A 22,256-nucleotide genomic window follows, 5' to 3' on the forward strand; every position below is an offset into this window, starting at 1 on the left:
GGTGGTGTGATTGGTGCGTTGATAGATGACGAAGGCAAAGCGAGCGTCATACTTCTCCTAGTATCGGCACTTTGATTGGACAAAACTGAAGTCAACGTGTTCTTTTTTTATTATGAAGGTATAAATGATGGTACATTAGGACACACAATCATGAGACTAAAGACTAAATGCACATTGAATGCAAATTAAATGAATACACAATTGATATAAAACATTGAAAAACAAACATCTTAAAGTTTGCAATTTAAAATAACATGCATTTGTATGTAAAGGCACATTTTGGAAATTATATATTTTTAAGTACTTCATATTTATGAAATCAAATTGATGTAAACGTAATAATGTATAGCTCTATACAATTCCATTTTTATGTTGGAGTTTTGAGTAAAGCTGCAAGCCAGTGGCAAAGTGCTGCATGACACCGCAACATGTTGACTTCAGTTGAGTTTGTTACAGTAACATTCACAAGAATAAAGAACATTTTCAAATAAACTGAGCAACTTGACCTCATAAATAAGATACATTGTAGTGGTGAAGTGCACAAGGACCCAATGTGGATTATGTTATTCTTCTCACATACTTTCCCTATATGACCATTTCCTCACAAACTTGAAATATCCTTCACATAATACTTTAAATCACATAATAGAGCATAAATACTGCATGAATACAAAATAGGTTGGGGTGTTCAAAGCAACACTGGCGGTGAATGCCTGGTGAACACGACCCTGAACTGGGGTGGAGTCCCTACTCCCTACTCCTCCCGCAGGCTCTGCACTGCACTGTACTTCTTACAGGAGTTCTTAAGGCAGGCAGGGGGCCAGGTGATTGGCCAGCAGAAGGAGCAGGGCACCTGGGTCTGCACGTTCCTCTCAAAGAAGTTGAACACGGGGTTCCACCAGGTGTTGGTGAGGTAGTTATTGGGCGAGCACCGCAGGGCCTGTCAACAAAACCAACAGACAACTTAAACGTGAGCATTACATCATAGGAGACCTGTTCATCACTGGTACTGATACCAACACAGTGCTGTGGATGATCCTCTACATGGTCGTGTTTCCAGATATCCAAGGTACTACATCTTCAAACAGGGTTCCTGAAATACAGGAAGAGGGGTGTGGAGGACCAGTTCAATGTAACCTAAAGAGAACTCCTTGTTGTAGCATGATGTAGTACAGTACCCAATCATAATGATATGTGTAACATATCCAGTGTCCTGTTTCCCAATGCTCGTTGCTTTGTAATAATGTTTTCCATGTCATTTGTACCCGTTTACACCACAGAGAGGGTGCAGGCGGAGATGGATGCAGTGGTGGGCCCAGACAGGGTCCCGTCTCTCACTGATAAAGGCAGCCTGCCGTTCACGGAGGCCACCATCATGGAGGTGCAGAGGTTGACTGTGATGGTCAGTTAAGAACAAATTCTTATTTACAATGGCGGCCTATCCCGGATGACGTTGGGCCAATTGTGCGCTGCCCTATGGGACTCCAAATCATGTGATACAGCCTGGAATCGAACCAGGGACTGGTCTCTTGCACTGAAATGCAGTGCCTTAGACCGCTGCACCACTCGGGAGCATTAGCACAACAAACAAAGACAAGGAAGAGCCTTACTGAAGAATAAATAGTCCTCTTTTAATTTTTTTTGTCTTTTAGCAGATGCTCTTATTAAGAGCCACTTACATGAGCAATTAGGGTTAAGTGCCTTGCTCAAGGGCATATCAACAGATTTCACCTAGTCAGCTAGGGGAATGGAACCAGCAACCTTTCAGTTACTGGCCCAACCTCTTAACCGCTAGGCTACTACCCAGCCAAAAACAATTGTAAACTTTGGCATAAACATCTATCAATACTAGTAATATGGATATGTACAACATCTCATTTTGTGCAATTTAATAATCAATGAAATTGTTGACAGTCACGCAATTGACACAACCACAAGGGAAGGAGCTGTAATAGTAAATGTCAGGCCCTATTATGATTTCAGTCTTAGTTTTGTCCAGCAGAGGGAGTAACACCATGCCAACACATTATAGCACTTCTATAACCTACTCATTGTGATGACACTGCTATCAAACAAAAGTTCACACTTGTAATTCACAGAACTATGGGAGGTTTACACAACATTTCCCTGAAACATGAAGGTCATTACGTTAACATTAGGTTAATCATTATGTAAACATGCAGAAAGCGGTCTTCTCTTGAGGTGAATCTCACAGGGTGGGTACAGCCATCTATCATCATGATCCTAGCCAGGCCTAATGGATGAGGATGAGGGTGTACTCTGAGTCGTGTAAACACTGTGGTAGGTGGTTCAGAAGCGTGTGTGAGTGCTTCTGACATTGCACGAAAACACACACACACGTACAGCTAACCTTGTGGGGGGGACACAATTCAGTCCCATTCAAAATCCTATTTTCCCTAACCCTTACCCGAAACCTAGCTCATAACCCTAAAACTAACCCTAGCTCCTAACCCAAACCCTTAATGTAATTCTAACCCTAACACTAAACCCCCTAGAAATAGCATTTGACCTCGTGGGGACTAACAACATGTCCCCAGTTGGTCAAATTATTGCTTGTTTACTATTCTTGTGGGGACTTCTGGTTTGGAGCTATTTCTTATTGTTCTATTAACTAATTTACCACCTGGTGATTTCATCAGGCAGGCCAAAACTACATCCCACTAAAATTCCCTGAAATTTCAGCCTGCCTTTTCAAACAGCTCTTACATTACAATGGCATTATCATAATTCTCACAATTTAACATATTATTCCAACCTCCGTGTCACAATATATTTAAAACAAAGGTAAATCAAGTTTTTGACTGCACTGGGCCTTTTAAACTGCTGTGTTGTCAGTATTTTCTTGCACATCCACCAAGAGGTCTGCAGAGAAAGCAGTAGAGATTGAACAAGCTGCTTGTCAAAAGTGACACTTTTTGAACTTTGTCTCATTCTCACTGGTGGGTGTAATTAAATTCATCTTATAAAGAAGATTCTAAAGCAGCAGTATTCAACTCTGACCCGACGAGATCCAGAGCCTGCTGGTTTTCTGTTCCACCTGATAATTAATTCAACACACCTGGTGTCCCAGGTCTAAATCAGCCCCTGGTTTTGGGGAACAATGAAAAAATGCTAGTGGAGCTGGCTTCCAGGTCCAGAGTTGAGTTTGAAGGTTCTGAAGACTGGTAAGCAGTTTCTGCTGGATAGTATCAGTCCATCTGCAGTATCATCAAGAATCTACTTTATCATCAGCCCAACCAATCACTGGACCCATATGTTCACTTGGCTATGCATGCCTCGCTCTAATATCAATATGCCTCGTCCATTACTGTCCTGGTTAGTGATTACTGTTTTATTTCACTGTAGAGCCTCTAGCCCTGCTCAATATGCCTTAACCAACCATGTTGTTCCACCTCCTACATATGCGATGACATCACCTGGTGTAAACGTCTCTAGAGACTATATCTCTCTCATCATTACTCAATGCCTAGGTTTACCTCCAATGTACTCACATCCTACCTTACCTGTCTGTACACTATGCCTTGAATCTATGCTATCGTGTCCAGAATCCTGCTCCTTTTACTCTCTGTTCCAAACGTGCTAGACGGCCAGTTCGTATAGCCTTTAGCCGTACCCTTATCCTACTTCTCCTCTGTTCCTGATGTGGCGGTTAATCCAGGTCCTGCAGTGCCTAGCTCCACTCCCACTCCCCAGGTGCTATCATTTGTTGACTTCTGTAACCGTAAAAGCCTTGGTTCCATGCATGTTAACATTAGAAGCCTACTCCCTAAGTTTGTTTTACTCACTGCTTTAGCACACTCTGCCAGCCCGGATGTCTTAGCCGTGTCTGAATCGTGGCTTAGGAAAACCACCAAAAACCCTGAAATCTCCATCGCTAACTATAATATTTTCCGCCAAGATAGAATTGCCAAAGGGGGTGGTATTGCAATCTACTGCAAAGTTAGCCTGCAGAGTTCTGTATTACTATCCAAGTCTGTATCCAAACAATTCGAGCTTCTACTTCTAAAAATTCACCTTTCCAGAAACAAGTCTCTCACTGTTGCCGCTTGCTATAGACCTCCCTCTGCCCCCACCTGTGCCCTCGATACTATATGTGAATTGATTGCCCCCCATCCATCTTCTGAGCTCGTGCTACTAGGTGACCTAAACTGGGACATGCTTAACACCCCTGCCATCCTACAATCTAAGCTTGATGCCCTCAATCTCACACAAATTATCAATGAACCTACCAGGTACAACCCCAAATCCGTAAACACGGGCACCCTCATAGATGTCATCCTAACTAACTCACCCTCCAAATACACCTCTGCTGTTTTCAATCAAGATCTCAGCGATCACTGCCTCATTGCCTGCATCCGTTATGGGTCTGCGACCAAACTACCACCCCTCATCACTGTCAAACGCTCCCTAAAACACTTCTGCGAGCTGGCCTTTCTAATCGACCTGGCCAGGGTATCCTGGAATGACATTGACCTCATCCCGTCAGTAGATGATGCCTGGCTATTCTTTAAAAGTGCCTTCCTCACCATCTTAAATAAGCATGCCCCACTCAAAAGATTTAGAACTAGGAATAGATATAGTCCTTGGTTCACTCCAGACCTGTCTGCCCTTGACCAGCACAAAAACATCCTGTGGCATTCTGCATTAGCATTGAATAGCCCTCGTGATATGCAACTTTTCAGGGAAGTTAGGAACAAATATACACAGGCAGTTAGAAAAGCTAAGGCTAGCTTTTTCAAACAGAAATTTGCATCCTGTAGTACTAACTCAAAAACGTTCTGGGACACTGTAAAGTCCATGGAGAATAAGAGCACCTCCTCCCAGCTGCCCACTGCTCTGAGGCTAGGAAACACTGTTACCACCGATAAATCCACTATAATTGAGAATTTCAATAAGCATTTCTCTACGGCTGGCCATGCTTTCCACCTGGCTACCCCTACCCCGGTCAACTGCCCGGCACCCTCCACAGCAACCCGCCAAAGCCCCCACCATTTCTCCTTCACCCAAATCCAGATAGCTGATGTTCTGAAAGAGCTGCAAAATCTGGACCCATACAAATCAGCCGGGCTAGACAATCTGGACCCTCTCTTTCTAAAAGTATCTGCCAAAATTGTTGCAAACTATTACTAGCCTGTTCAACCGCCCTTTCGTATCGTCTGAGATTCCCAAAGATTGGAAAGCTGCCGCGGTCATCGCCCTCTTCAGAGGGTGACACTCTAGACCCAAACTGCTACAGACCTATAAAGCCAAGTTAACAAACAGATTACCGACCATTTCAAATCCCACCGTACCTTCTCCGCTATGCAATCTGGTTTCAGAGCTGGTCATGGGTGCACCTCAGCCATGCTCAAGGTCCTAAACGACATCATAACCGCCATCGATAAGAGACATTACTGTGCAGCCGTATTCATCGACCTGGCCAAGGCTTTCGACTCTGTCAATAACCACATTCTTATTGGCAGACTTGACAGCCTTGGTTTCTCAAATGATTGCCTCACCTGGTTTACCAACTACTTCTCTGATAGAGTTCAGTGTGGCAAATCGGAGGGCTTGTTGTCCGGACCTCTGGCAGTCTCTATGGGTGTGCCACATGGTTCAATTCTCGTGCCGACTCTCTTCTCTGTATACATCAATGATGTTTTGCTCTTGCTGCTGGTGATTCTCTGATCCACCTCTATGCAGACGACACCATTCTGTATACTTCTGGCCCCTCTTTGGACACTGTGTTAACTAACCTCCAGACGAGCTTCAATGCCATACAACTCTCCTTCCGTGGCCTCCAACTGCTCTTAAACGCAGGTAAAACTAAATGCATTCTATTCAATCGATCACTGCCCGCACCTGCTCGCCCGTCCAGCATCACTACTCTGGACGGCTCTGACTTAGAATACGTGGACAACTACAAATACCTAGGTGTCTGGTTAGACTATAAACTCTCCTTCCAGACTCACATTAAGCATCTCCAATCCAAAATTAAATCTAGAATCGGCTTCCTATATCGCAACAAAGCATCCTTCACTCATGCTGCCAAACATACCCTCGTAAAACTGATCATCCTACCGATCCTCGACTTCGGTGATGTCATTTATAAAATAGCCTCCAACACTCTACTCAACAAACTGGATGCAGTCTATCACAGTGCCATCCGTTTTGTCACCAAAGCCCCATACACTACCCACCATTGGTCTTGTTGGTTGGCCCTCGCTTCATACTCGTCGCCAAACCCACTGGCTACAGGTTGTCTACAAGTCTCTGCTAGGTAAAGCCCCGCCTTATCTCAGCTCACTGGTCACCATAGCAGCACCCACTCGTAGCATGCGCTCCAGCAGGTATAGCTCACTGGTCACCCCCAAAGCCAATTCCTCATTTGGCCGCCTTTCCTTCCATTTCTCTGCTGCCAATGACTGGAACGAACTGCAAAAATCTCTGAAGCTGGAGACTCATATCTCCCTCACTAGCTTTAAGCACCAGCTGTCAGAGCAGCTCACAGATCACTGCACCTGTACATAGCCCATCTGGAAATAGCCCATCTATCTACCTACCTCATCCCCATACTGTATTTATTTATCTTGCTCCTTTGCACCCCAGTATCTCTACTTGCACATTCATCTTCTGCACAGCTACCATTCCAGTGTTTAATTGCTATATTGTAATTACTTCGCCACCATGGCCTATTTATTGCCTTAACTTACCTCATTTGCACTCACTGTATATAGACTTTTTGTTTTCTTTTGTTCCACTGTATTATTGACTATGTTTTGTTTATTCCATGTGTTGTTGTATGTGTCGAATTGCTACGCTTTATCTTGGCCAGGTCGCAGTTGCAAATGAGAACTTGTTCTCAACTAGCCTACCTGGTTAAATAAAGGTGAAATAATGTTTTTTTTTAAATAATCTCTGTCCATCTGCTGTATTATCTATCTGCTTCTACTACATGACAGGATCATGTCACCTGGACGTTGGCCATGGTGTGGTACCACCAGAAGATAGAGTAATAGTTTATCTAGATCACAGGAGGTTGGTGGCACCTTAATTGGGGAGGACGGGCTCGTGGTAATGGCTTTAGCGGAATAGGTGGATGGGTGATCTAGAATAGGGGATTCCATTATGGGACGTCCTCCCCTCTGCAGCCTCCACTGATCAATATCTCACCTGGATGACCAGAAGAGAATGTGTCATTTATTTTTAAGATGTTTCACTGTCACATACACCAGAAAGGTGCAGTGAAATGTGTTGTTTTGCAGGGTCAGCCAAAGTAGTACGGCGCCACTGGAGCAAATTAGGGTTAAATGGCTTGTTTAAGGACACAGACAGATTTTCACGTTGGGTATTCCAACCAGCAACCTTTCAGTTACTGGCCTACCCCTCTTAACCCCCAGGCTACCTGCCACCCCTTTACTATATCTAGTATCAGCATCATTGTAGATTCTACAGTATCAGCATGTTACCTGGACGTTGGCCATGGTGTGGTACCACCAGAAGAGGCGTGAGGTGATGAAGTAGGCCACCACCACATCCACACTGTAGTGTTCATGGGCCACCAGAATACACACCACTCCCACAGCAGCCAGCAGCCAGCACATCAGGTGGTACCACCAGAACGTCCGCGGGGAGTCTGGACGAGACAAAACACACACAGGAGGTTCTTTCATTTCATTAACCTGGTCAATGTTAAGTGGATGGCCATATAAACACATGAGTCTGGGGTGGGGGGGGGGGCAGACACAGGGTGTTGTGTATGTCGTCAGTAAGGTCAGACGTTGCATCCTCTTGAACAAGTCCAACACAGGAGGGAAGGTAATAGATCAGGGCTGTCAAACTCATTCCATGGAGGGCCTTCTTCCAATTAAGACCTAGATAACCAGGTGAGGTGGGAGTTCCTTACTATTTAGTGACAAGAGAGAAGTGAAAACCCACAGACAGCCCCGTAGAACGAGTTTGACACGTGTAATAGTGCAGGGTTTCCCAAACTCGGTCCTGGGCCCCGCCTAGGGGCACGTTTTGGTTTTTGCCCTAGCACTACACAGCTGATTCAAATGATCTAAGCTTGATGATGAGTTGGTTATTGAATCAGCTGTGTAGTTCTAGAGCAAAATGTGCACCCAAATCAGGATCAGACCACACCTGGAAAATGTCCCTCAATCAACAAAATGTATATCTGCCCGGTAACATTACTACGTATTCCAGAAAATGTTCGGAGATCATGATGCCGTAGCCATGGGACCTTGTTTTACCTAACAGATAATCGAACCTAGATGAGAATATGATATACTTGTTAGTTATCAATAATTAACAGTATTTAGATGTGTATGTGATATTTTATCCAGTACTCACACTCTTTAATAAACAGGTAGGTGAGGGTGAGCATGACGGTGTGTCCGCTGTAGAGGAAGTCACCACACATGAGGTGGGAGCCGGTGATGGACAGACCGCCGCCGGAGATCAACGTCAGCACACGCTGCATCTTAGCGTGAGAGTCTCCATACAGCTGAGAGAGAGATGGAGGGAGAGAGAGAGAAAGAGAGGGGGGTTGAGAGAGAAAGAGGTAGGAGAGAGAGATTAGCTTGACAGACAATACAAGCAGCTTCAGTTACAGGAGTAAAGAACATTGTACAAAACATCATTGAAACATCACAGTAACACAAACAATGTTCCCGTGTGGCTCAGTTGGTAGAGCATGGCACTTGCAATGCCAGGGTTGTGGGTTTGATTCCCACGGGAGACCACTACAAACAAAATATTAAAAAGTATGGACTCGCTACTGTAAATCGCTCTGGACAAGTGCATCTGCTAAATTACGTACAGTTGAAGTCGGAAGTTTACATACACTTAGGTTTGAGTCATTAAAACTAGTTTTTCAACCACTCCACAAATTTCTTGTTAACAAACTATAGTTTTGGCAAGTCGGTTAGGACATCTACTTTGTGCATGTCACAAGTAATTTTTCCAACAATTCCAACAGATTATTTCACTGTATCACAATTCCAGTGGGTCAGAAGTTTACATACACTAAGTTGACTGTGCCTTTAAACAGCTTGGAAAATTCCAGAAAATGATGTCATGGCTTTAGAAGCTTCTGATAGGCTAATTGGCATCATTTGAGTCAATTGGAGGTATACCTGTGGATGTATTTCAAGAACTCAGTGCCTCTTTGCTTGACATCATGGGAAAGAAAATCAGCCAAGACCTCAGAAAAAGAATTTGTCGACCTCCACAAGTCTGGTTCATCCTTGGGAGAAATTTCCAAACGCCTGAAGGTACCACATTCATCTGTACAAACAATAGTACGCAAGTATAAACACCATGGGATCACGCAGCCGTCATACCGCTCAGGAAGGAGACGCATTCTGTCTCCTAAAGATGAACGTACTTTGGTGCAAAAAGTGCAAATCAATCCCAGAACAACAGCAAATGACCGTGTGAAGATGCTGGAGGAAACCAGTACAAAAGTATCTATATCGACATAACCTGAAAGGCCGCTCAGCAAGGAAGAAGCCACTGCTCCAAAACCGCCATAAAAAAGCCAGACTACGGTTTGCAACTGCACATGGGGACAAAGATCGTACTTTATGGAGAAATGTCCTCTGGTCTGATGAAACAAAAATAGAACTGTTTGGCCATAATGACCATCGTTATGTTTGGAGGGAAAAGGGGGAGGCTTGCAAGCCGAAGAACACCATCCCAATGTTGAAGCACGGGGGTGGCAGCATCATGTTGTGGGGGTGCTTTGCTGCAGGAGGGACTGGTGTACTTCACAAAATAGCTGGCATCATGAGGAAGGACAATTATGTGGATATATTGAAGCAACATCTCAAGACATCAGTCAGGAAGTTAAAGCTTGGTTGCAAATGGGTCTTCCAAATGGAAAATGACCCCAAGCATACTTCCAAAGTTGTGGCAAAATGGCATAAAGTCAAGGTACTGCAGTGGCCATCACAAAGCCCTGATCTCAATCCTATAGAAAATGTGTGGGCAGAACTGAAAAAGCATGTGCGAGCAAGGAGGCCTACAAAAGGAATAAAAGCTGAAATAAATCATTCTCTCTACTATTATTCTGACATTTCACATTCTTAAAATAAAGTGGTGATCCTAACTGACCTAAAACAGGGAATTCTTACCAGAATTAAATGTCAGGAATTGTGAAACTTAGCCAAATACATTTAAACTAAGGTGTATGTAAACTTCCGACTTCAACTGTAAATGTTTGGAAGTGTTAATATGAGCCTGTGTTAATGGATAGAATTGTACCTATCCAATGAAATTGCATTTAACCTCGCCAGTGTCGTCATCTTTCTCCCATCAGATCACTGTACCACAATACCCAGAAAACCTCGATTCCCTGGGGCATATATTTCCGATCGAACTCAAGACCGGATGCGATAACGTTTGTGTCTCCAGGGTTCGAATCCAAAATGGATTTTTTACGAGCAGCTATTGAGCATGGCAGGCAGATCGATATGAGTTCTGGAGGGAGCCAGGATGAGATCATGGCATGACTTGGTTCACATGCCATAGCTGAGACACACACACACACACACACACACACACACCTACCTTGGGGGCACAGGTGAAGTGATTGCCGGGTACAGGAAGGGTTGTGATGTACATGGTGACGCAGCGGTACAGGTAGAGGGTGCCAATCAGGAAGAAGAACCTCCGACCTGCAATCGACCTGGAAACAAACACACAAAGGGAAAATACATGATGTCATCAAACAGGCCACTGTTAAAAGGGCTGTGGAACATTTCTCTTGGACATAGAACAGTGGAGGCTGCCGAGGGGAGGACGGCTCATAATTATGGCTGGAACGGAGCCAATGTAATGGCATCCAACCATGTGTTCGATGTATTTGATACCAGTCCGCCTATTCCGCTCCAGCCATTACCACGAGCCTGTCCTCCCCAATTAAGGTGCCACCAACCTCCTGTGACATAATAATAATGAAAATGCCATGTTCAGCATACCGTAGAACTTCATATAGCCTACAATCACTGTCTTATACTGTTAAACCTGAATGTTGTATAGTCTGGTTAGAATTTCACATACATCGGGATAGCCTTTGACACAGATATCCCAAGATAACCGTTCTCTTACTTGTATCTGAGGAAAAGCCACTGTATAACCCAGATTCCCACCAGGAGCATGCCGTTGATCTCGGTGACCGTGAACGCCCACTTCACCCGGTCGATGTAGTCAAAGAACTTATCGGGCAGTGGCGGGCTGTTCTCCTTCTCCGGGACCCTCTCGTGGACGACCGTGATGACCACGGTGGTCAGTACCAGGTTGAATATGGCGTAGAAGAATGCGATGGCTGTCTTCCACCACTCTGTGGGCAGCCGGTTGCCCTTGGCGTCGGGCAGCGAGATCTTGACGTAGTCCCTGTGGTGCCCGATGACCTTGCGTAGGCATCGTTTCGTGTCCTCCGGAGTGTTTTGCCCGTGTTTGGGGCAGTTGGCGTTGGGGAGGACCCCAAAGACACTGGCGAGGACCCCGCTCTCACCATCCATGCCCGGGTCCAGATGGGATGCAGTCGGGTCCACGAGCGCCATGGTCCAACACTGTCTACTGTCCACACACCAATGAAGAGCTCTCTGTTTCACCCAAAGTCAGCTAGTGCCTCTGAGGGCCCTGGATAAATAGGAAGTAGTCCTTGTTGTTGGGCCTACTGTATTTGGTTTGACTGAGGCAAAGATGTCTTTCCCCCTGAAGAAGAACAAGAGGTTAGGATTTCAGTTTCATTTTGGTTCAAAAGGTGTTTACTGTGTGCTTGTTTCCTGCAGGAGAAAACAGAAAGGAGACACTGGAGAGACTTGAGCCATAATGGAAGGATGGAATGCCTATCTGAGGGTAATCACTGGCTAATGTTCCCTCATTGTCTTCAATTTGGCTGGAGACAGACATGTCTGTTGGAAACCTCTTCTCATTCTTCAGTTAACAACAAGCAGCCGTACAGTACACTAATATCCACCACCATTACATTAGCAAAAGGACAGTTGTAAACTGAGATACTAATTAATAATACCAGATGTCAAGGAAGTCATCATTGCGAAATGCTAGTAGGCTACAGATGTAGGATCTTAATCTGATCACTCTGTTGCAGGAGAACTTTCCTGCAATGCAGGACATTTAAAATGTGTAGTGTATTTGAGGTTTAAAATGGCTTCTGAAATTTGTCATTTCCAATTTGAAATTTCAGACTTGATTCTCCCTATCGAAAAATGTATCAAAACCTACAAACATTTCCATTAAATATAATCCACATAATAATTCAAATTTCCTGTTGCTGCAGGATTATCTTCCTGCTGTATCAAACTAGCAAATCATATATCTGTATGTCCCTTTCATTACTAACCCTTCAACTATCAGCTCCTGTCCTGTGATTTAAATAGTTTGGGTTTAAATACCACATTTTTTCCCCAAAAAAACCTGCCAACCTTCCAGGAAAAAAAACAACAAATTGTCGTTTCTCAAAATAGGTAGTCCAGGGATGATGCCAGAACCAAAATAGGAATCACTTCCCCAAAGGTTTTCGTAATGTAGCCTAAGTAAGGCTGCTGGCTTGCTTTAATGCAATAGAACATTAGTACATGAAAAGCCATGGCTCCATAATGATGATTTAGGATTAGGATGATGAGAAGCAAGGAGGTGGTGGAAACTTCAAGATGTTTACTTTAATTCCACTACTCTTTATATTTAGGATTAGGATGATGAGAAGCAAGGAGGTGGTGGAAACTTCAAGATGTTTACTTTAATTCCACTACTCTTTATATTTAGGATTAGGATGATGAGAAGCAAGGAGGTGGTGGAAACTTCAAGATGTTTACTTTAATTCCACTACTCTTTATATTTAGGATTAGCAAATTAAGGAGATGGAGTTTACTGTACTAGTCGCTCCTGGCTGTATCAGCTTAAATGTTCCTTTTATCAACATGCTCTTTGTGGTGTTTACAACTGCAGGCTACTCTAGGGTGTTGACGTGAGTGTTTATTTTAACCTTTTGTAGTTGGATATTTCCCACAAGCACTGGCTCATTTACTCTTTGATGGCTCTTATTTTGGGGACTCTGACAATTGCACCAGACGGCCTACTTCTCAGACCTGTTCAAATACTATTTGAAACACTATTGCTTTATTTGTGGTTAATTGAGCTTGCATGGCTTAATGGACCAATAGAATAGTCCAAAAACTGCAAACCCCACCCACCTGGCATTCCAGGCAGACTAGAGCAAACACTCAAAAGTATTTAAAATATTTCAAATAGTATTTGAACCCAGGCCTGGTGCTTTTATTTGAACTGCAAGTGTGTTCTTTCTGTCAAGGAGGATCTGGAACGCTTATCAAACCATTTGTAGCTCCGCCACGGCAATGTAGTTCTCTTTCTTTCTCTTTCTGTCCTCCCCTGCCTGAGCTTATATCCCCAGCCTCCTCTCTTCTTCTCTCCTCTTGTCTGACTATAGCTATTCCAGCCAGGAGCGGTCCAAATGCAGGCTTCACATGTATAGACTATATGTTCTGCAAGACTGCCTCAAGTAGTTACAGTGTAGAAGCTGCTCACTGTGCACCATGTCACTTGGCTTGTGTCGTCCACCTTGCATGGTTGTTTGGAGATTCAGGAAATGGAGATTGGTTGGGAGATGCATGTAGTACATCTGTATGTAGTTGCTGTATGAAGTGTGCTGGCCGGACAGACTCACTGTACTGTAGGCTAGATCTGAGACTTGAGAGAGCAGAGAGAGAGAGCAGGTAGAGCGAGAGAGATAGAGGGAAGAATTAGAGGAAGAGGGGAAAAAAGAGCAAGAGAGGAGAGGTAGAGAGATAATAGGTAGAGAGGAGGTAAACAAAGAGAGAGAAGAGGGAAGGAGAGACAGAGGGAGGTAGACACAGATGGATAGAGAGAGAGAGGGAAAGAGAATAGGTAGAGAGAGGTAGACATGGGAGGAGAGAGATAGAAGAGAGAGAGAGAGAGAGAGAGAGAGAGAGAGAGGGGTGTCTGTGGAATGCCTTAGAACCTATGGACTGTCTCATAAAGGGAGGACACCAATCAGAGGGGCTTTGTCCCGATGCACAAGAACACACAATCCCATTGTACCAGCTGCCCATCCAGGTAAAAGACATATAGGGCTAGTAATTTCACACACACACACACACACACGTTCAAACACACACAATGCATAGACACATTACACCGACTGCACTGTACTTTGAGGTTTCTTTGAGCTAAGAAAAGAGAGCCCAATCCATTGCTTATCCAAAGAGAGGGCATCTGGCTTGATTGAAGAGTCCTAAGCTAAGTATAACCTCTGACTCCAAGGCCTACTACAAATGAACTCTTCAGCCAGGGGGTGGATGGATGACTGAGACCACGGAGTTGGTATCCTCTATCACAGATACAGATGAAAGTCTTAGTATAGGGAGGCTCCAGTGTACCTGCGAGATTCACACGGCCAAAGAGCAAAGTGTGTGTGTGTGTGTGTGTGTAACATGAGACTGACTAAAACCTGTCGACAGACACACCTCTCCTGCGTCACAATCCTCCAGGTGCGCGCGCACGCACACACACACACACACACACACACACACACACACACAGACAGAGAGCAAGGGGTCGGTCGCCTTCTGAAATTCAAAGTACATTTTTCTCTGTTGTCTTTAATTATTAGAGAAAATGTTATTGCAACCACATGCTTAAACTCTCAAAAAGTGAGCAACTGTAGCTACAAAAATAAAGATTTGTTAATTTGATGTGGGAGCAATAGATAGTTTACTGTCAACTTTCCAGAGGTGGACAAACTAGCCAAAACAAAAGGACCATGACTTACCTCAAGCCACAGGTCCGTTGACTAGTGGTTTCCATTCGCGCGCCAGAATAAAGCACAGATTCTTGGACACAGGACCATGAGTTGATTTGGGACGGAGCCTTTTTTCTTGTTTCTTTTGTGTTGAAGGGGACCCCCATTTAAAGCATGAGGTTTGAGGTGTTAAACCTGGTGCCTGGTCCTTACTAACTAGTGTGTATATATCTGGGATTGATTTAGTGACTCAAATGGGGTGATAATAATGGTTGGTTTATAACACGTTTCCAAGTTTAGTTGTTTATTGAAACTGAATTGATATGCAGGCTTCACATGTATAGACTATATGTTCTGCAAGACTGCCTCAAGTAGTTACAGTGTAGAAGCTGCTCACTGTGCACCATGTCACTTGGCTTGTGTCGTCCACCTTGCATGGATATAATAATTCCTAACTTTACCTTGTGTTTATTCTTAAGTTAAAGGAATAGATAGTGTTGTTTCATATACTGTGGAGACATGCTATATTTCCTTAGGTGGACCATATTCTTAGAGGTATTTTACCCACTAGGTAGAAGCACTGCACTATTTTATTTATGGTTTTCAAATTGATGTAGTTCTGTCCTTGAACTGTTCTTGTCTATTAAATGTTCTGTGTTATGTCATGTTTCATGTGTACCCCACGAAGAGTAGCTGCTACTTTTGCACCGGCTAATGGGGATCCTAATAAAACTCCAAATGGTTAGGCCAACACAGTCCACATGCTGCCTATCGACCCACCCTAGATACAATTTCCTAACTGATAATAACAGGTCCCTCAGAAGAGAGGGCTGCTCACAGAATATGAATAACAAAGTAGAGTATTTTGAACCTGATCCGAAATAGGCTGCATCCTGGTGTTCCAACTGAACTGTTTAACAACTGTACTGTGGTGTCATCACTTTGCCTTAGGCAGATTGACCCAACAGTACAAAACATGGTTTCATTCACCGGGGAAAATCGCCCCAACAGCAACACTGAAGGAGAAAATAATGAAGTAATAAGGCCCGAGGGGGAGTGGTATATGAGCAACATTCCACAGCTAAGAGCTGTTCTTAGGCACGACGCAACACGGAGTGGTATAGTAAAAAGAAAGACAACGCAACACAGCATGGTATTGCATTCCACTATTCCAATACAGGAGACATGAACCAAAAAGGATGCCAGTAAAATGTACTTTAAATGGCGATAATCTCTGCCTGTTCTTGCTCTCTACCTCTTTTCAGTTAATGATGAGGGCACTTAAGGAATGGCCTTTTTCTATTCTCCTGCACTTCAAAAGCTTCTGCCGCCTTTTAAAAGGTGCGAGTGCATCTCCGGCTTACAAAATGCATCTTATACTGAAAAAAAATATAGATGCAACGTGAAGTGTTGAGCTGATTTTTTTTTAAAAACCTTTATTTAACTTGTCGAGTCAGTTAATAAGAACAAATTCTTGTTTTCAATGATGGCCTAGGAACAGTGGGTTAACAGCCTTGTTCTGGGGCAGAACGACAGATTTTTACCTTGTCAGCTCAGGGATTCGATCTGGCAACCTTTCGGTTACTAGTCCAATGCTCTAACCACTAGGCTACCTGCCGCCCCAAGATCCCGGAAATGTTCCATGCGCACAAAAAGCTTATTTTTCTCAAAAATGTTCCCATAAATTTGTATTTCAACCCTGTTCTGAGTGAGCATTTCTTATTTGCCAAGATAATCCATCCACCTGACAGGTGTGGCATATCACAAAGCTGATTAAACATTACACAGGTGCACCTTGTGCTGGGGACAATACAATGTCACTCTAAAATGTGCAGTTTTGTTACACAACACATGTATCAAGGTTTGAGGGAGTGTGCAATTGGCATGCTGACTGCAAGAATGTCTACCAGAGCTGTTGCCAGATAATTGAATGTTCATTTCTCTACCATAAGTCGCCGCCTCCAATGCCATTTTAGAGAATTTGGCAGTATGTCCAACCGGCCTCACAACCACAGACCATGTGTATGGCGTCGTATAGGCGAGCGGTTTGCTGATGTCAACATTGTGAACGAAGTGCCCCATGGTGGCGGTGAGCTTATGGTATGGACAGGCATAAGCTACGGACAACGAACACAATTGCGTTTTATAGATGGCAATTTGAATGCACAGAGATACCGTGACGAGATCCTGAGGCCCATTGTCGTGCCATTCATCCGCTGCCATCACCTCATGTTTCAGCATGATAATGTACGGCCCCATGTCGCAAGGATCTGTACACAATTCCTGGAAGCCGAAAATGTCCCTGTTCTTCCATGGCCTGTCTACTCACCAGACATGTCACCCATTGAGCATGTTTGGGATGCTCTGGATTGATGTGTACGACAACGTGTTCCAGTTCCTGCCAATATCCAGCAACTTCGCACAGCCATTGACGAGTAGTGGGACAACATTCCACGGGTCACCACAATCAGCTCGTTTCGGATAGAACACCATCTCCCTGACTCACAGAGGTTTTGCTTTCTCTTATGTAACAAACTTCTGTGAGGATGAGTGTAAACCAATAACTACGGTCCTGACTGTTGCTCTCTGAACAAAGCTCTATTAGGAATCCTATATCAGTAAATTATATAGACAAGTAAGCACATCAAAGGCAACATGTCCTTATCAAGCAGCCTTCTCTGTCTCCTCTCCTTCTGTAGCGCTGAGGCCAATACTCAATGTTTTGATGCTTCACTGAAGGCTATCAATCAATGGCAGGTCCCTCAATGCTCTCTCAAGGTTACAGACAGTGCAGAGAGCGTCATAAGGGCTAAAATATGTTACAGGGCTTCTATGAGTAAGTAAAGGTGTGGATATAAGTATTAAGTCTATAATTTCTTTCTATTTGTATTTACTGTAACTAATATTTTTCAGATGAGATTGGAGATATTTCTTTCCAATGGTGTCCTCCACATGACTGTACTGTGTACTGACCTGCAGGTCAACAGATAGCCTCTCCACCAGGCTAGTTTTCCACTGGTCCTCCCAGCTGTGTGCACAGCACAGCCTGTTTTTCCACCAGTCCATCACTACTGCTGCACCCAGCTCTCTCTCTGAGTCTACAGGGATGGGTGGTGATGGGAAAACTGGCAGCCAAACCTATCCCACAGACTGAGTAATGGATGGCACTCCACTCTCCCCATGTTAGCTATACTAGCTATTTCTAGAGGAGCCACCCTAGCTGCCATGAAAGCTGTACTTTTCTCTAGAGGAGTCGTGAAACTGCGGCCACCATTTTGGGCCCCACGTAATGACATGTTACATGATAGCTGTCCAGATTCACCATCAAAGGGAGGGTTAAAAATAAAGCAGAGTCACTACCAGAAATTACTCAGCCCTGTGGTGATCAGAGCTCATGATAGTGAAGAGTCCCATCTAAAATCCTATTTTCCTTAACCTTAACCCCTAACCTTAACCCCTAACCCTAAAACTATACCTAACCCTCAACGTAACCCCTAACACTAACCTTAATTCTAACCCTAACCACCCTTAAAATAGCATTTTTCCTTGTGGTGACTGGCAAAATGTCTCCACTTGAGGATAGTTAAACACACACACAGCAAAAAAACATACACTATTCAAGAGCTTTGCAGTTTAGTTTAGAAATGTTTGGAAAGCAATCACATCATATTTGAGGAGACATTTTATGAGAAGCCCTAAGTGGACTATGATGCTAAATGCAGCTTTGAAAATATGGATGTATGTTTATGTGAGAGCGGTTGATTATGCATTTTTAGACAGTGGTTTACATACACTGAAAGCTTTATGGCACAGCACACACTAGTGGAATGAATGATGGCAAGTCCCATCACATAGGTCAGGATTCAGTGCATGTCCTTTCCCACTGTCCAATCAATGCGTTTGATTTAAATAAAGTTCAGTCAGTGAATAGATAATGCACAGTAATCAAGATGAGGTACTGCCTAACAGAGGAATATTGCCATATCGTTGTCTGTTAATAAGACCTTTTTAGAAAAACCCCAAATTTCCACATTTACTTTCCCTTCTTCAAATTTAGCTCTATCATTGAGTCTTCTTCTTATTGCAGTGATCGCTCTCTTTCTCCGATACCTCTCCTTCTCACTCAACAAGAGGGGCAAAAGGCATTGGAAGGTCGGACGATTTAAATCAGTTTACCAAATTTTTACCAGCATGTCACATGTGCAACCAGAGGAAAAGAAATCCTAGACCACCTTTACTCCACACATAGAGATGCATACAAAGCTCTCCCCCGCCCTCCATTTGGCAAATCTTACCATAATTATATCCTCCTGATTCCTGCTTACAAGCAAAAACTAAAGCAGGAAGTACCAGTGACTCGCTCAATACGGAAAGGGTCAGACGACGAGGATACTACACTACAGGACTGTTTTGCTAGCACAGACTGGAATATGTTCTGGGATTCATCCAATGGCATTGAGGAGTTCCCCACCTCAGTCATCGGCTTCATCCATACGTCCACTGATAACGTCGTTCCCACAGTGACCGTACGTAAGAAATCCCGCTATGCCCTCAGACGAACCATCAAACAAGCAAAGCGTCAATTCAGGATTAAGATTGAATCCTACTACACTGGCTCTGACGCTCGTCAGACGTGGCAGGGCTTGAAAACTATTACCAACTACAAAGGGAAACCCAGGCGCGAGCTGCCCAGTGACGCAAGCCTACCAGACGAGCTAAATGCCTTCTATGCTCACTTCGAGGCAAGCAACACAGAAGCATGCACGAGAGCACCAGCTGTTCTGGATGACTGCGTGATAACGCTCTCGGTAGCCGATGTGAACAAAACCTTTAAACAGGTCAACATTCACAAAGCCCCTGGCCAGACGGATTACCAGGATGTGTACTCAAAGCATGCGCAGACCAACTGTCAAGTGTCTTTACCAACATTTTCAACCTCTCCCTGACCGAGTCTGTAATACCTACATGTTTCAAGCAGACCATCATAGCCCCTGTGCCCAAGGAAGCGAAGGTAACCTGCCTAAATGGTTACCGCCCCGTAGAACTCACGTCCGTAGTCCCCTCAGGGGTGTGTACTTAGTCCCCATCTGTACTCCCTGTTCACCCACAACTGCATGGCCAAACATGACTCCAACACCACTAAGTTTGCTGACGACACAACAGTGGTAGGCCTGATCACTGACGAGACAGCCTATAGGGAGGAGGTCAGAGAACTGGCAGTGTGGTGCCAGGACAACAACCTCTCCCTCAATGTGAGCAAAACAAAGGAGCTGATCGTGGACTTCAGGAAAAGGCGGGCCGAACACGCCCCCATTAACATTGACGGGGCAGTAGTGGAGCAGGTCGAGTTTCAAGTTCCTTGGTGTCTACATCACCAACAAACTATCATGGTCCAAACATACCAAGACAGTTGTGAAGAGGGCATGACAAAACCTTTTCGCCCTCAGGAGACTGAAAAGATTTGGCATGGGTCCCCAGATCCTCTAAAGGTTCTACAGCTGCACCATCGAGAGCATCCTGAATGGTTGCATCACCTTCTGGTATGGCAACTGCTCGTTAACTGACGGTAAGGCGCTACAGAGGGTAATTCATATGGCCCAGTACATCACTGGGGCCAAGCTTCCTACTGTCCAGGACCTATTAACTAGGCGGTGTCAGAGGAAAGCCCATAAAATTGTAAGAGACTCCAGTCACCCAAGTTATAGACTGTTTTCTCTGTTACTGCACGGCAAGCGGTACCAGAGTACCAAGTATAGGACCAAAAGGCTCCTCAACAGCTTCTACCCCCAAACCATAAGACTGCTGAACAATTCATAAAATCCCCACCAGACTATTTACATTGACCATCCCTCCTCCCTTTTTGTACACTGCTGCTACTCGTTGTTTATTATCTATGCATAGTCACTTCACCCCTACCTACATGTACAAATGACCTCAACTAACCTGTACCCCCGCACACTGACTCAGTACCGGTACCCCCTGTATATAGCCTCGTTATTGTTATTGTTATTGTGTTAGTTTTTATAATTATTTTTTACTTTAGTCTATTTGGTAAATATTTTCTTAACTCTTCTTGAACTGCACTGTCGGTTAAGGGCTTGTAAGTAAGCATTTCATGGTAAGGTCTACACTTGTTGTATTCAGCACATGTGACAAATAAAGTTTGATTTGATTAGAATTGTAAACAAGTTCAAGCCTGTCTTCCATCAAGACATAGGACCAAATAACATGTGCATGTTCCTACTCTTTTACATGGAAACAATAATTCACCAACAGCACATAGCAGTAACTTTAACCTTTCCCCTTAGAAACCAACATGGGCAGGTCTCCGGTCTCGGGTCGCCTGAAACCACTCTGTTACACCCTGGTGGCTTAGCCACACATGGGTGGGTGCCTGGTGGATAATTTCAGGGTATGGAGACTGCTAGGGCTCCAGGATTACAGGGCAGGCGCCGGGGCGGGTTGTGTCTGTGTGCTGAGCAGCAGGTCTCCACATTTAACATTTACTTTTTAGGAACAGCCCTGGTTAGTTAGTAGGACACAGCCCCCCCACCTTCATTTACCACCATGTTCTAAAAGGGGCACCAGGGTGAGGTGAGGGTTCTGCCATGGAAATAGTCATTTTAATTTTAAGGGTTCCATGAGCTGTTCTGTCTTGTAACTCAATGGAATGCCATTTCCAGACCTGCTGCAATTGGAAGTGGGGCGGTATTGGATTAATGTAATGTAATTAGACGAAGAAACATTTGAACATCTACTGTAGCCTACATCATTGGCTTGTGCATTACACGTATTCTATTCAAATACTGTATAGTTAGCATAGTTTAGACGTTCAGAAATAACATATCACCTGTAGAAGTGTGCCTTGTCTACAGTATTTCCTGTCCCGCGTCATGCTGCCAATGAATGATAACGAACCTGTTCTCTTGGCCCTAATAAAGTATCTTCACATGACATCATCATTTCGTGCACAGTATTAGGCTAGTATTCTTTCACCACTGAGGCATCTTTGCTTGCTTATTTAATATTGGGAAAGATCATGTTTGAATTTGGAAACTAGGCTATTTGGAACTGTCCATGACTATAGGCTACACAGTGAATGAAAGAAAAACGTATTTTGTTGCCGAACTACAATGACGTGACCTACTGGCAACATAACATAAATTGGCGATACCAACCTAGATCACAATAATTATCTTCACAGGTTGTAATATTTATTCAATATAATGCAATTCACTCTAGGCTATTTAGTAGCCTAGCATACGTGCATTTGGTTATAATTCATTTCATATAGAGCATATCGTTTATCAACCTACCTGTCTTGCTTGGGATCCTCTCCAGCTGTGCGCCTTGTTCTTTCAGCGTCTAAACTCCTAATGTTTACATGGCTGGAATGAACTCTGTCTTTGAGCGTGCGCTCCTCCCATACGCAACATACAGTGGTCCA

At 44.0% G+C, this 22,256-nt stretch overlaps 1 protein-coding gene across 1 annotated transcript; it reads right to left on the reverse strand.

Moving 5' to 3' along the window:
• Window positions 1-86: 86 nt before the first annotated feature.
• sgms2a (sphingomyelin synthase 2a) lies at window positions 87-22,250 on the reverse strand. The gene is made up of 6 exons (XM_029766360.1): window positions 22,126-22,250; window positions 11,116-11,724; window positions 10,576-10,693; window positions 8,356-8,509; window positions 7,470-7,636; window positions 87-940 (listed from the first exon to the last, which is right to left on the reverse strand). The coding sequence occupies exons 2-6, from the start codon at window positions 11,568-11,570 to the stop codon at window positions 755-757; spliced, it is 1,080 nt and encodes a 359-aa protein (XP_029622220.1). The 5' UTR covers window positions 11,571-11,724; window positions 22,126-22,250; the 3' UTR covers window positions 87-754.
• Between the last annotated feature and the right edge of the window lie 6 nt (window positions 22,251-22,256).

The sequence above is a fragment of the Salmo trutta genome, chromosome 11, assembly GCF_901001165.1.
Source record: "Salmo trutta chromosome 11, fSalTru1.1, whole genome shotgun sequence".
NCBI classification, from domain to species: Eukaryota; Metazoa; Chordata; class Actinopteri; order Salmoniformes; family Salmonidae; genus Salmo; species Salmo trutta.

What these genes read in the sequence shown, in the direction of transcription:
- sgms2a (XM_029766360.1), bottom strand. Translation starts at nt 11,570, where the DNA reads ATGGCGCTCGTGGACCCGACTGCATCCCATCTGGACCCGGGCATGGAT. An exon ending in ACTTCACCTGTGCCCCCAAG is followed by an intron (nt 8,510 to 10,575) that starts GTAGGTGTGTGT and finishes TCTCTCTCTCAG; the next exon opens with CTGTATGGAGACTCTCACGC. An exon ending in ACACCATGGCCAACGTCCAG is followed by an intron (nt 941 to 7,469) that starts GTAACATGCTGA and finishes TTTTGTTGACAG; the next exon opens with GCCCTGCGGTGCTCGCCCAA.